At 38.5% G+C, this 15535-nt stretch overlaps 3 protein-coding genes across 62 annotated transcripts in view; 2 read left to right on the top strand and 1 right to left on the bottom strand.

Annotated features, from left to right (window-relative positions):
• Positions 1–7234, top strand: part of USP53 (ubiquitin specific peptidase 53) — an 80485-nt gene extending 73251 nt beyond the window's left edge. For all 5 annotated transcript variants that reach the window (XM_078366566.1, XM_002745443.7, XM_078366565.1 and 2 more), the window contains 2 exons: positions 2959–3052; positions 4081–7234. In XM_078366566.1, the coding sequence (XP_078222692.1) occupies positions 2959–3052; positions 4081–4957 (971 nt within the window). In that variant the 3' untranslated portion in view covers positions 4958–7234. The remainder of the gene's footprint in view (positions 1–2958; positions 3053–4080) is intronic.
• Positions 1–12737, bottom strand: part of ARLN (allregulin) — a 68901-nt gene extending 56164 nt beyond the window's left edge. For 6 of the 7 annotated variants that reach the window (XR_004740699.3, XR_004740698.3, XR_001910527.4 and 3 more), the window contains exon 1: positions 12463–12737. Coding sequence is in view for 4 of the 7 variants with exons in the window: in XM_035293045.3 (XP_035148936.2) it covers positions 12463–12662 (200 nt within the window). In the remaining 3 variants the exon portion in view is untranslated. Of the gene's footprint in view, positions 1–8810; positions 10865–12462 lie in introns of those variants that run through there. The other variant, XM_008992764.5, reaches the window with a different exon arrangement.
• Positions 12738–12782: 45 nt separating this feature from the next.
• The window catches only part of LOC118152213 (uncharacterized), a 106588-nt gene continuing 103835 nt past the window's right edge, over positions 12783–15535 (top strand). For 30 of the 50 annotated variants that reach the window (XR_013532949.1, XR_013532931.1, XR_013532947.1 and 27 more), the window contains exons 1-2: positions 12783–13006; positions 14130–14187. Coding sequence is in view for 1 of the 50 variants with exons in the window: in XM_054252958.2 (XP_054108933.2) it covers positions 12793–13006; positions 14130–14187 (272 nt within the window). In the remaining 49 variants the exon portion in view is untranslated. Of the gene's footprint in view, positions 13587–14048; positions 14188–15535 lie in introns of those variants that run through there. The other 20 variants (XR_013532969.1, XR_013532959.1, XR_013532965.1 and 17 more) reach the window with 4 other exon arrangements.

Below are 15535 nucleotides of genomic sequence, written 5' to 3'. Positions count from 1 at the left end.
GCCACGGGCTATGCCCTGTGGCGGAGTCTCTCTGTTGTACCGGGTTGCCTCAGCAATGGCAGGCTGTGTCAGCAATGGGCGTGTACCTCAGTAGGGGCTGATTGCCTCGGTAATGGCTGATGCCCCTCCCCCATGGAGCTGTGCTTTAAAAAAAACCTTTTCACCAGGAGCGTTTGGAATCACCATTTTGTTTGTTGCACTGCGGTCCCCCAAATGCTGAGTCCCTGGGATTTCCTGGGCTGGGTCACAGTTCAGGACCCGTTCAGTCTCAAGTTCAGCCCTCTCGGGTCTCAGTTTGCCGGTTCAACAGGGCACCCGTAACAGTGCGCTTTTGTATGGAGCGCTGGGGAGCGCCTCTGTGCTGCGGCGCGGGTCGGAGCCGCACCGGCTGCCGACTGCACCAGCCGAGACCTCTGCCTGGTGTCCCGCGTCTCTTTTATACCTGGGAATTTCCCTGTTCTGTGGGCAACTAAGATCCCTCTGGAAATGCTTCCCCGACTCACCCTCTCCATGCGTCCAGCGAGAGCTTCAATCCTGGGTTGTTCTCACAGCGCCATCTTGACCCAGAAAGTCTTTATAAGTATTAGGAAGTTGTAAAACTCATGGTGGTGGATACAAATTTTCCAAAATTCTTACTTTCATTTCAAAGCCTGAATTGTATCACTGGTAATAAATATTGCCAGTTGTTTTCCATGAAGTGACAGGTTCATTATTTTCAAGAAAATGTCTGCCAGTACCCAAGTCTGAATAACCAAAGTTTGTCATCTTTTCAGGTGAAAATGGACTTCTGTGAAAAACCGGCTAAATTCAGCTGACAACTCAAACAATCCTATAAATGCTTTTTCTTGAAACAGCTGTCATGTTTGGTATTACCATGGTGAAAATGCCTTATGTATACTTCCCATTTCCTCACATAGAATAATAACAAGATGTGTAAATTAATAAAATAATTGTTACTGTTTCAAGCATTCTTTAAATGAAACTGGCTTTAAAAAAAAAACACAAGTGTAGGGCAATGAAAAATACAGTTACTACATTTTAGTTATTGCCTTGAATTATGCCAGCAGTTTTATCCATTATTGTTTTTGTACCATCAGTGTAAATGGCATCATAGTCAGAAAGAAAAATAACATCTTAATATTATCATGAAAATAGTTTGACTTCACAGACCCCCTGAAATGGTCTTGGGGACCTCCAGGCATCCAAGGCCACACTTCGAGAATTGCTGAACTAGAATAATCTTAAGACTTGGTACATATTGGGTATTCCATAAACTGTAGCTATCATTATTATGGTGATGACTAAGATAATTTTATACAGTTTCCTACTTCTCATTTCTAAGATAAGCAGGTGATGATGTTCACAAAGTAATTAAAGATACTTTTGTGCTTTGTCGATACATTGGTGCTTGTGACTCTTCTATCAGTATATTGGTGTCCCAGGCCCCTTGTGCTTTAGTAAACGAAAAAGCTCCCTGTAGACTTTCAGGTCCTTTGCTTTCCCATAAGCGGGAATCAAAAACTTAGATAATTTTAGGTAAACTTCTGCATAAATCCAAATGTCTTAGTTCCCTTTTCTTCATCTCTAACCTTTAAAATAGTATTTAGTTTTCAGGGTTTTGTTTGTTCAGTTGGGCCTACTTTGTCTGTAGTCTGGACATCAATTTCCTTTACTTGTATTAAAGTTTAGAGGGCAATAGTCATTTTTATTAGAGCTGTTTTAGTTAAAGTCATATTTTGTAGAGAGAAATCCAAATGTAGATAATGCTTTACTCTGAACATTAATATTGTTAAAGGCTCTCCAGTGAATTCTCCTAGAATCGTTGTTCAGAGGGAAATAGATCTGCTATATGTTATGTGGTGCCACATTGGCCTTTAGGCCCTAATCAACAGCTAGCTATAATTAAAAAGAGAGAGAGAAAATGCTTAATTTGGTGTCTGAAATCTTACGTAGCAGGCTTAGAAGTATGAAGATACTTGGAAGTAACAAAAGTCACATTGTAAATTAGTATAATTTTTTCATAAGACTTCATTAAATTCAAAAACTATTTGGTGCCTATTAAATGTCAAAACCAGGGTATCAATTAAGTATCAATTATAAGGAGGCAATATGCGATCATGGTTAAGAACACAGACTTTTGAGTCATACAGATGGAGTTCTGTATATATATATATATAGACATATATATCACAGAAAATGTGATATATAGATATACAGAGATATACATAACCAAGGTTATATATATGTATGGTTATATAACCTTAGGTAAGTTACTTAACCTTTCTAAGTCACTGTTTTCTCATCTCTAACATCAAAATGATAGTGTTCTTTATAAGGTTATTGTAAAGATTAAATGAAATATCCACTTTTCACAACTTGAGTAAGCAGTCAATAAATGGTAGCTAATTAGTAGCCGGATATTTTATATGCTGTCATAATAACCTCCTGCCAATTTTAATTCAGTTTAAGTTCCTAATATTCCCATGAGGTAGGTAAAATGGACTATCATTATCCCATTAAATAAATGAAAACTGAGATTTTAAGAAGTTAAGAGGCTTGTTTCCCTACCCATAAGTAGTGAGTCCAAACTTCAAACCAAGCCAGCAGTCTTCAAATGTGGGTTTTTTTCACCGTAACGCTTTGTCAGTAAAGATCTTATCCCATGTAATAGGGGAAACATATACACAGATCTGCATGACCAAGCAGGAACAGCACTATTCTGTCATTGATGACACCCTCAAGTGATGATAAACTGAAGAAATTTTGTATAAAGTCTTCAACAAAGAACTGTTATTTTGAGTTGTCTCAAAGAATTCACTTTTTTTTTTAATTGGAAGAGAATTACCTGTTTTTAGAAAACTTTATGTAAATATAAAAATATAAATGAAATAAATTCTGTAAGATAATTTAAATAATTTTGTTTTCCTCATCTCTCCTCCCCACCCCACCCCACCCTAGGCTTTAGAAAAGAACTCAAGAACTTGGAAGCAGGCTATAAATCTCATGAGTTCCACCCAGAATCACATTTACAAATAAAAAATCATTTGATAAGGTAACCATAATTTTTTTCCCTAAGTACATGTATTATAGGCACATACCAGAAGGGCATAAATATATATTATTACTTTGAAAGCAATGGGTCTACAGTATTAAGATGCCTTTCTTATTGGGAATCATTAATAGAATGTGGATCTAAGGAGAAAGTGTACAAAGTACCAGGTACAGTATCTGATTGTCTGTTTCAATGCTCACAGCATTCTTAGGAGGTAGGTGGTATTTTACAAGAGAAAATTTGAAGCTTAGATTAAGTAATGTGACCAGAACAATTGAGCTGAGATTTGATTGTAGCTCCATCTACCTAGCAAAGCCTCAACTCTCTTTAACCATTGCATTCTAATTCATGTAATTTATATGAGAAGAATAATTTGCAATACAGTATCATTTACCCTTACCTTAGAAGGTAACTATTACCTAAAGGTAATCATTATTTTAAACTAGTATACAGCAGGGTGTGGTGTGGTGGCACATATTTGTAATCATAGCTACTGAGGAGGCTGAGGCAGTAGGATCACTTGAGGCCAAGAGTTTGAAGCCAGCCTAGGCAACATAGCAAGATCCCCACCATAGCAAAATAAAATAATTAGCATACTATACTGCTACATATCAAAATTTAAATATTCTACCTCTATTGCGGTTAAAGTTTGGAATGTTGGCGGGGAGATGTTTTAGGGTATTGTTAACACTTTCCTCAAGTCTACATTTTGTTACAAATAAATGTAATGTTAGTGTTGTCAACTGAAGAGAGTTTTTAAAATTACATTTCTAATTATTAGAAATGGGATTCTCGTAATGATGGGTGTTTCTGGTAAACACTCACATATTCTGACATAAAGATTTTGGATTTGGAGAGAGTTGAAAATGTTAATGGTTGCAAATACCTTTCCATTTTTGTGATTTTGTTATAAAAATAATATAAACTGTATTTGGGGAAAATCAAACTACAAAACACATGTTTATTTTCTCCTAGTTTCACATATTTGCATAGGGTGTTCTAACTTTGTTTTTATTTTCATATTCTAGATCACATATACATGAAACCAATGGAAAGTTATTTCCTTCATCCAGTCTACAAATACCCAAGGACCATAATACAAGAGAACATATCCACCAGTCAGAAGAACAGAAACTTGAAAAACCAAATGAATGCAAATTTTCTGAGTGGCTTAATATGGAAAATTCTGAGAGAACAGGTTTGCCTTTTTGTGCTGATGATAACTCTGCTTCTAGGAAGAGAGTGAACAGAAATGAACCATCTTTATTATGGTCTTCACACCTAAGAACTGTTGGGTTAAAGCAAGACACTGCTTCTCTCATCCAGCAGCAAAATATGGATCAATGTTACTCTGAGGACTCTCTATCCACAGAATGTATAAGTCAGTCAGCCTGCAGATCTGATGGGTGTCAGATGCCAAAACTTTTTTGCCAGAATCCACCACCCCCTTTGCCACCAAAGAAACATGCTATAACCAGTGTGCCACAGTCAGAGAAAAGTGAATCTACACCTGATGTCAAACTTACAGAGGTGTTTAAAGCTACTTCTCATCTTCCGAAGCACAGTTTAAGTACAGCTTCAGAACCAACTTTAGAAGTGAGTAAACATATGAATGATGAAAGACATAAAGAAACATTTCAAGTGAGAGAACGTGTTGGCAACACACCAAACTGCCCGTCCAACTCCTCAACTAATGATTTTCAGGCAAATTCAGGTGCTGTTGTTGATGCCTTTTGCCAACCAGAACTAGACTCTATTTCTACCTATCCAAATGAGACAGTTTCATTAACTACCTATTTTTCAGTTGATAGCTGCATGACAGATACATATAGATTGAAATATCATCAGAGGCCCAAGCTCTCTTTTCCAGAAAGCAGTGGCTTTTGTAATAATTCACTATCTTAGAGTGTAAAAGGGCTAAGACCTGTGTTACATAATAGTCTTGGTTCAAGCTGCCCTTCTGAACAAAGATACAAACCTAGCATACATTCTAATAGGTAACTGGTAAAATTGACACCAACTTTTACTTCTCGGAGGCCATTTAAATATAACAGGAACCTACTGACCAAACCTAGTGATAAATAAGATTAAAGCCCATGGTATTTTTAAAGTTGTTAATCACTATACATGTATGTGTGTGTGTGTTTGTGTATGTGTATACACATATATAATTTTATGAGCAATTTATTAGATATTTTAGAAATTGCCTTTGAATAGTCTTGGCATGCTGTGAAAAACAGAAAATTAGGGAGATGTAATAATTCATTTGCCATATTTGAATAAAAATTAAATTTGTCCCTCTGTTTTGTGACCAGTAGACCTGCAAGTATTAAACTAACCAGTATTCATGTTTGGAGATTATAAACTACGCTAATTGAGAAGTACCAGGTGATACATAGCTTGGTACTTTTTTGTCAAAGAATTATTTGCTTTGTGAAGAAGCACTTTCTAATGGGTAAGCAGAAATGGGCTTCACCCATTTGCTTTTGACTTCTATGATAGTCTACTGCATATGATCCCTTTAAGTGTCTTTAAAAAAATGACTTATGAATATGATAGCATTTGGAAAAAAATGCCTTAATGATTAACAATTTGCAGATCTTCAGAAACAGATGGAATTTTGCTCCTAGAATTTTGTCTTCAGAGTATCTAGTTAAGATAAATTAGGCCTTTGACTATTACAGATATTCATAAATATTACTTTAGCCATTTAAAATACTTAAACTTTAGTATATTTACTTCATTACTTTTTTTCTAATTTTATATGAAATGTGAAAGGTCTTTATTTTGGTTTGGTTTACTTTGGGCTGCTAACCACCAGTGTTAGGAATTAATGTAGGGCCCCTTCTTACTGGGAATGTCATAGTAACTGCCTACATTTTCTTTGCATATTACCTGCTTATAGATTGTCAACCCATTTTTATTTGAATTTGAAAATCTATCTAGGTTTCCAGATTAAATTTCTGCCTTTCACATATAGAGTTTAATTTTAATGAATGTTTAATCAGAGTAGCCTTCTCTTTTGTTCTACTCTGAACAAATAGTAATTTTACCCCAAATACTTTTCATGAAGAAGGGTTTGAAAATTAAAGGAATTTTTATTATAATGGTAACTTATGAGTAAAAATAAGTTACTTTGCCTTATTTCATTAGTTGTTTTATTTTGTACTATGCTGGTAAACTGATTGTGGTTTCGAATAGTTGTATGTTCACTCCAGATAACTGAGAAGCAGAACTAGTTTTTTTTACATTCCTAAATGGATAAACCTCATAATTCAATAAACTAGTAAATTTAGCAACTCGACTGATTCCATAAATCTTGTTAAAACATTCTAAAATTCTGTAAATAATTTAATGTGAATACTGTTAAACAGAAAATAATTGCTTATAAAAGTCTAACTTCACGCAGTTACCAAGTCTTGGGCAAATTTTATCTTCGACCTATAGTTTTTACTAGCCTTTTCTAACCATAATAGTGAGTGATAATTGCTTTATAGTTTCGTTAGAAATACTTGAATGCCAAATTTTATCTTTTAAGAAAGCTTATTTTTAACATCATTTTTTAGTATGGAGTTTGTAAATAATGTAAAGTTTGTAAACTTGCATTTGATATACCAATGTTTTTAATTACTGCTTTTATAACATTGTAAAATACTAGAAACATGGGCTTCAAGTTTTTAAATAGCTTTCAGAAAGTTTGTGTATTTTTTTTCTGTTTGGTTAAGATGTGAGTTGGAAATGTATTATTGGAAACATTTAAACTAATTTTTGTATTTAACAGCAGTTTCAGAGATTTGTCTTTTCAATTTCGTTGAGTTGTAGACATCAAATAGAAATGCTGTTTTGCCTCTTTTAAGTACTGTCCAATTGAAACCTCCTGAATCATGTAATGTACTGCTACACAAACTAGAAACTGACCATTTAGTTTTATGTTGAGTCAACACTCCAAATACAGATATATATATACACTAATCATTTTATTACATGTAAAATTTTTACATCTAGGGTGCCTATTTATTTTTACAGATGTTTTTATCCGGTTATAAGCTTATTGTAACTTTGTAAATAATTCAGCCAACAATTGTAATGTTTAAAATACTTACCTTCAGAATGTTATATTTTCATGTGAAATCAATTTCTTCTAGTTCAAAAAAAAAAAAGATAAAATGATTTTTAAGTTTATATGATTGGATTTCTCTTTGCATTCATGAACTGTGTATCATCCTCCCCCAATGTGGAGTATTATGGGACTTGTTAAGTCAAGGGTTCTTGGAATTTCTCTGATCTTAAAACATATCTAATCACAGGAGGTCCTAAGAGTTAAACTCCAGCAAGGTCTAAAGCACAGCTCCTTAGAAAAGGAGTTGGCAAATTTTCTATAAAAATAGAAAATAATTTAGGCCTTGTGGACCATAATATTTTTGTTAACAAGTACTCAACTCTGTAGTGTGAAAGTAGCCATAAATAATATGTAAATGAATGGGCATGGATGTTTTCCAGTAAAACTTTGTCAATATTGAAATCCACATTGCATATATCTTTCATATCCTGAAAGTCTTTTTTTCCCCCAACCGATTTAAAATGTAAAACCTATTCTTAGCTCACAGGCCGAAGTCTCCAAATGTACTCCCATGCCACTTATGGACTGAGTATTTGCAGCTCTTTACATCCTAAAACATTCAAGTTAAGCCCCCTAAAAACTATCCCTTGCAACTGCTAATAAGCCAATTCATTTCAAAAGGAACTACTAAAATAATAATTTCATTTTATATAAAATTATGTGAAATTTACAGAAGAATTTATCAGAGTAGTCACATTGATTTTCTTTTGATGTCTTTTTTTCTGTCTTGTTATCTTAGCAAGTTTGCAACTTTTCTTGGTGTCTCATTTATCCACTTCTTAAAAGCCTTCAAAGTGTGGGCAATGTAAGCAGTCACTACTTGAAATGGCACAGTTTAATGGTAGGTACAATTTCTTACCATCATCTGTAGGAAAGATTCAACCTTCATACTGCCATCATTTTAAAAATACCATTTGCAGTCATGTCATATTACTAAGTCAGGGTTCTCCACAGAAAGAGAACCAACAGGATATATAGAGACATACAGAAAGAAATTTATTTTGAGGGATTGGCTCATGTGATTATAGAGGCTGAGAAGTCCCACAGTCTGCTGTCTGCAAACAGTAGGCCCAGGAAAGCTAATAGTGTAGTTCTAGCCCAAACCCAAAGGTCTGGGAACGAGAGGCCCTGGTCTGTGTCTGAAAGCCAGAGAATCAGAAGAACCAATGTCCAAGGATAGAACATGGATGTCCCAGTTCAAGCAGAGAGAAGAGAGAATTACCCTTCCTCTGCCTTTTTATTCCAGCCAGGACCTGAAGGGACTGGATGACACCCACCCACAGTGGAGTGGGTGGCTCTTTTTTAATTCAGTCTACTGATTCAAATGCTAATCTTTCTAGAAACACCCTCATGGACAAACCCAGAAATCTGAGCATCTCCTAGGATAATCAAGATGACATATAAAATTAACCTTCACACCAAGATCTCTCCATCTTCACTATACCAGAAATTTTCAGAATATCTGATAGCTGTGGTAGTTGGCTGATTTTAGGCTCAAAAAGATAGTATGAATTATGATCGGAAGTCTGTGTGTGACCTAACAGTAAACTGTGAGAAAAACACACACACACACACACACAGACATGTTAATCACCTCACAATCTCACCACCAGTTGTTTGTTATAATAAAACCAGTTATGTAAGTAAATATTTATTAGACAAAACCATTAGCAAGCAGTGCAGAAACAGGTCATACAAGCGATTTGGTACTCAGTGAAAAATCCCAGTTCTGCGTTCCTATAGCTGTTTCAACCATATCTTCCATAAATGGTTCTTTAGGTTGATGCGACAAAACCCTGAAGGCATAACTGCTAAATTTATAGTAAGCATCAGGCAATTAAAAATCTCCAAAATCAATTCCAGACTTTTCTGAAAGGTAGGAAGATACACAGAGAATTTACCAAATCTTATACCCTGTTTAAAAGGGAAATATCCCCAAAATATTTAAGACAGTTCACATATACTAAATGCAAGTAATTTCAACAAGAGCCCACTTCTACCATTCCTCATGTAAAGTCTTTAGGGCTAACAGAAATATTTTCTTTTTGAGATGGGGTATCACTTTGTTGCCCAGATTTGAGCGCAGGGCCCCATCTGCAACCTCCACCTCCCGCCTTCAAGAAATTCTCGTGCCTCACCCTCCCAAGTAGTTGGGACTACAGGTGTGCGCCAACAGGCCCGGCTAATTTTTTTGTATTTTTTAGTAGAGACAGGGTTTCACCAGGTTGGCGAGGCTGGTCTAAAACTCTTGACCTCAAGTGGTCAACTGCCCTTGGCCTCCCAAAGTGTTGGGATTATAGATGTGAGCCACTGCACCCAGCCAACATTTTCTATTAGTACAGCTTAGAGTAGCTGCTATGGGATTGTGGCCTTTTTGATTAAATACTAGCTGATCAACCCTTGAATGTAAATTCTTGTTTTATAACATTTAGATTTAAATAACAATAATGTAAGCTCCATGAAGTCAAGAATCCCTTTTTGTTTTGTTTATTGCTATGTCTAAGTTAATGCCTGGCTCAAATATTTGTTGAATGAGTAAATATGCTGACTTTGCTGAAGTATTTAAGCAAGTCACAGACATTATAAAAATAAATAATTTTTGGCAACAAGCATACTTAATGCAACACTAATAAAAAATAGGTTTGAAACACATAATCCTTTTTTTTTTTTGATATGGAGTTTCGCTCTTGTTACCTAGGCTGAAGTGCAATGGCGCGATCTCAGCTCACTGCAACCTCCGCCTCCTGGGTTCAGGCAATTCTCCTGCCTTAGTCTCCTGAGTAGCTGGGATTACAGGCACGCACCACTATGCCCAGCTAATTTTTTGTATTTTTAGTAGAGATGGTGTTTCACCTTGTTGACCAGGATGGTCTCGATCTCTTGACCTCGTGATCCACCCGCCTCGGCCTCCCAGTCCTGGGATTACAGGCTTGAGCCACCGCGCCCGGCCCGAAACACATATTCCTTAATTCTAGGAGGCTCAAGAGTTTAAAAGGATAAAAGCGGGAGATACCCAGGTAAGAGGGCATGCGTGCTAGCTTTCCAATACTTTCATATTACCTATTTTTTTCTAAGACTGTATCAACCTGTTGCCCATAACCTATCTTTTCAAAACAGAGTCCAATGAAACCTAAAAATTTAAACTGGAACTTAAAGCCAGTAAATACACCGGGGGCCTGCATTTTCCGTATATCTTATTTTAATACAGCCTCTGTGCAATCTAAGAATACTTTGTTCCCTCTCTCAAAATCTTTCCCTGCTTTTGGATAATTTAGTTTTGAATTCATATAAACCTTTGCTTATGAGTCACCATATTACTTGTATCATATTAAATCCTGAACAACTCTTAAAACATTAAAAGAAAGGCATTACTATATTTCTTCATGAATACACAAAACCTTTAAGTACAATTTTTTTTCTATTCACCCCCTGTAAAGCCATCGGATGTTTGAAACGTTTTTAAACATGAACCAAAGGGTTTAATTTTAACAACTTAGTGAGGAATGTGTGAAATCCTACCAATTTAATAGAGTTCTGCAAATTAGTAACAAAGTGTAAAATGAAAGGAAGGGTCCCTTGGAGATTTGAAATTCTTCTGTTGAGAGTCCTGTCTTCTTTATTCAAGACATTTGTTGCCATTTTCAGAATTCACTCAAGAATGAACTTCTTAATATAGGTATCACCAAATGAGTCTGTAAAAAGCAAGTATTTGTCAGCAATATTTGCTTTTTCTTCCCAGTTTAACACTTTATGCCTACTTCAGAAAATCTTGTTTTCATCACTTGTCTATTCCTAAATGATTTACATATTGATTTAAAAAAAGCCTGGAACATTTCAGGTAAGGCCTCCATTTTCTATCCAGAGCTGAAAACTCAGGTCATAAACACACACACACACACACACACACACACACACACACACACACACCCCACATTGTATTTGGGATCAGTCTCCACCAAAATAGGGAGGGAGAGTGAAATTCCCTTTACAAATGGTTTGACAGAGAATTTTATAAAAATCCCTATCCCTTTAGCCATCCTCCCCATTCATCCCTCTGCCTCCCCTGCCCCCTGCCCCCGACTTTGTTTGAGACAAGGTTTTGCTTTGTCACCCAGACTGGAGTATAATGGCGCATTCACAGCTCACTGACGCCTCGACCGCCCCAACTCAAGCAATCCTCCTGTTTCAGCCTCCCAAGTAGCTGGGACTACAGGCGTGAGCCACTGTGCCTCACCCTGTCTTCTCTTACTACACCAAGTAATCATACAGTGAGGCCTAAGACACCCAAATCTTTGTGAAAATACAGGGATGGGGGATGGGGGTTGGGCAGAAGTGACTGCCTATCAAGAAGTGAGAATTTCAGAAGTAACTCATGGTGACTAATGAGTTAACTTACAGTGAGTGAACAATCAATTCCAAAGTCCAATAGAGCTGTCTAGATGGGCTACACTGCTTTTCTCCCATAGGCGCCCTCTTTCATCTCACTGCTTCTCCTTATCATCATCTCCATTTGGTATCTGCTTCCTCTGCCCTATTCTCTAAGTTCCCTTCCTTTACCCTCTGCCAGAATTGTCTTTTCAGAGTGAGTAGCGATGAAAATGGAGAGCATGGGTTTTACAAGTGAACTCTACAGAATTTTGTGACTTGGTGTTTTAGGACAGGTGGATGTGTGTAATAAAAAGCCAAAAATGTCTCAGGTTTCTGGGAGGTAACGTTGGATAAAGTTGGCCTTTACTGAAATGAGAACACCGAAAGGCAAGTAAATTTGGGTAAGAAACTGTTAAGAGTTCAGTTTTGGACATGTTAAGTTTGAGACGCTGCGTGGTCTGCTCACGGTCAAACAGCTGTATAGTAACAATAGCTTTCGTTGAGCAGTTACAACTGCCAGGCAACACGCAAATCACTACGATCTCAATCTTCACTACACCCCTATGACCTGGTGACTACCGGCCCCAAATGACTGATGAAAAAATAAAGCTCCAAAAAGCGAAACAACTTCTCCAGTTGCTTCATGTTGCTGCAGGAACTCAAGCCTATCTGGTTCCATTCCAAATCATGAGAAAATATGACGCCAAGTTTTCTCCACACTTCTTTGGAGACTCCCATGGACTTGCTAAGGAAGGACATTTCACTCCTAGTCCTCCTCCCCCACCCACCCGACTGCGCCACTCACCAGCTGTGTGAACTTGGAAGTTTTATAAACTCTGGAATTCAGTCTCCTCCCCGCCCAAAATAGAGCAAGGGATCTCTAAGCTCCTTACCACTCCAATTCTGCATTTAAGATACTCACCATGGCAAAAAATACACGAGGAGAAATACCACCGCGTCGAAAAGGATGAAGAGCCAGAGGTCCAACCAGTAGGAGTGTTTAGGTAGCCCGTTTGCCCCGGACTGAGGCCGCACATCGAGGTTCTGCCTCCCTGCCTCGCTTTGGCCTCGCCGTTCCCGGGGACCGTCTCGACCATCACCACCCGGTGCGTCCATCTCCATCTCGCTCCTGCAGCTTCGTAACAACCCTAGAACCTGAAAATGCCCCGGTTTCCGGACTTTGGTGTTCGCCGCACCGGAAACTAAGCGGAGTCCCACCGCCTGCGCAGTCCGCCGCGCCCCAGCTTCCGGAATGCCCTCTGAGCCTACCCATCCCAGCGCGCAGGCGTCCGGCCTGGCGTTCCGCAGTCTACGTGACTACCAGCCTGAAGCGTGGCCTCCGCCGGAACGCTACATTGATGGGCCCGCCCGCTTTTACCTCGCGGCGTCACAGGCTGAAAGCTGGTTATTCAGGTTTTGCTGGAAGAAATACACTCTCCTCCCACTGAAAGGCCGGTTCCAGTCAGGTGATGGACAACCCTTTGGAACTGCGCAAGGGATCCTTATGCTAACCAGTTAGGAAGGCCCCCTCTGGAGGATTTTGTACCGTCTCTAGCATTTTACACTTAATATGTGAAACAGCACTAATCAAGTGGACGTCCTACTCACGGGCCTGAGTTTCTAAACGGGCCAGAGAGCAGCATGTGCGCATTTTGCAAGTACTTAATGGGAGTGAGTTTAAGAATAACCCGGCGCCGCCGCCTGTAATTCCAGCACGTTGGAAGCCGAGGCGGGCAGATCACCTGAAATCAGGAGTTCGAGACTAGCCTGGCCAACATGCTGAAACCCTGTCTCTACTAGGAAAAAAAAAAAGAAATGAGACGGGCGTGCTGGCGGGCGCCGGTAATCCCAGCTACCTCGGAAGGCTGAGGCAGGAGAATCGTTTGAACGCAGGACTTGGAGGATGCAGTGAGCCGAGATCGCACTACTGCACTCTAGCCTGCACCACAGAGGAGAATCAAAAGTTATTTCAGTCTGAGTGTGAGCCTCAGCAAGAATAGAATGCTAGCAGGAAGAAAATGACCCATACAGCCTGGATTTTACCTGGTGGGTCCCGTTTCAAATGTTCTTTCTTGTCACAATATGAATCCTGAATTTTTCATAAAATATGCTCACCCAGATTTATAAGTGGTTCTCTTGGTGCATACTAAATGCAGATAAGACTCTGTAATTGTATTTTTACAGAAAGTCATTAAATCATCACAAAAACTCTCTGAAGGGGGTAGTACTCCATTTTATAGAATTAGAAAATGAGACACAAAAGGAGTGAATTGTCTAAGGTTACTAAAAAAATTATAAAGCCTAAAGTTAACTCCAAATCCAGCATTCTTAAAGCTGTTCCATAGCTTCCTAACCCTGCTCCATTTTGCTTCCAAATCAATTGCGAAGATTTAGCGGCAAAGATAGTATATAACCTTTAAAGAAAAATGCCACCGTCTGTTTCTTCAAAGAAAAATGCTTTGTAGATTCTGGGATGAGAGGGCCATTACCTGAGAATTAATTAGATTATGTGCTGTGATTCAGATTGTCTGATGGTAGTAGACAAAAAGACCCCCGGCTTAAATGCCATTGAATCTTTATAAAAATTAGGAAAGGCAAGTAAACAGTTGCTCCTACCAGAGATGGAAGCCTTCTTCTTGCTGACAAGGTAAGATCAATTACTCCTAGTTATTGAAGTAGGATTGATAAAAATTTTTTGTAATTATTAATGTTGAAGAAGCATGACATAAACTGAACAGGTCTTGAAATAGTTTTTTCAACTTGTTTTTGGTACAGAATCACATGCTTATCATGAGGAGATGTTGATGGTATGGTCTGATCTTGAGTCAGGAGTGTCTGTCAGACTTGGAAGAGTAATTAATGCAAATAAGGTGGGATTATTTAAACCAAATTCAGGGCCAGGCGCGGTGGCTCACGCATGTAATCCCAGCACTTTGGGAGGCCGAGGCGGGTGGATCATGAGGTCAGGAGATTGAGACCCATCCTGGTCAACAGGGTGAAACCCCGTCTCTACTAAAAACACAAAAATTAGCTGGGCATGGTGGTGCGTGCCTGTAATCCCAGCTACTCAGGAGGCTGAGGCAGGAGAATTGCCTGAACCCAGGAGGCGGAGTTTGCGGTGAGCGAGATCGTGCCATTGCACTCCAATCTGGGTAACAACAGCGAAACTCCTTCTCAAAAAAACAAAAAAACACAAATTCAGCTGAAATATTCTATTTCTGACTTTACCCCACTGATTGTTGATTATTCCACATTCTTTCTTGTCACAATATGAATCCTGAATTTTTCATAAAATAAACAAGAGTTTAGAGTGTGTTGTAGCTGGTCTCGAACTACTAACCTCAGGTGAGCCTTCTGCCTCAACTTCCTAAAGTGTTGGGATTATAGGCATGAGCCAAAACAATTTAACTTTTAAAAAGTACTGAACTGAAATACAGGTTCACTATCAGTCATGCTGTGCTATAGCTGGAACTTGAGCAATGCCATTTTATATAAGACAAAGCTGTTTTTCAGAAATAAGTTGTAACGGCTGCCCCATCCTCCTCACAATAACTACTGGCCTTGGCTTCTGTAAATAAAACTGCTAGTTTGCTCTGCAAAGTGCTCACTAGGTAAAGCTGCTTACCTTTTCTTATCAGTAACTGCCAGAATTGCTGGCCTTTGCTTACTAGTAATGACCAGAATAAGCAGCCCAAGCTAATTCTATCCTGGCCCCTGCAACTTGTAATAAGTAACTAAAATCTGTGGATTCTACTACAGCCCAGACAGTGTGTAAACTAATGCTTATCTTGACTCCTGTAAACCACTTAGGTAACAATCAAAGTGACAACAAGTCCCTTAGCCCTTGGAATGTCCGGAGACCCACTCCCTCCTCTCTGCCCGGGAGGTGATTTATGGAATCCCCTGGCCCTCAGAATGTCTGAATCCCTTCACCCCCAACCCCGGAGGTGGTTTACTGGTATAAAAGAATCTTGTCACCCTCTTTTTGGGGCCAT

The sequence above is a fragment of the Callithrix jacchus genome, chromosome 3, assembly GCF_049354715.1.
Source record: "Callithrix jacchus isolate 240 chromosome 3, calJac240_pri, whole genome shotgun sequence".
Classification (NCBI taxonomy): Eukaryota; Metazoa; Chordata; class Mammalia; order Primates; family Cebidae; genus Callithrix; species Callithrix jacchus.
The sequence above is the reverse complement of the archived record's forward strand: the minus strand, read 5'-3'. Positions and strand labels throughout refer to the sequence as shown.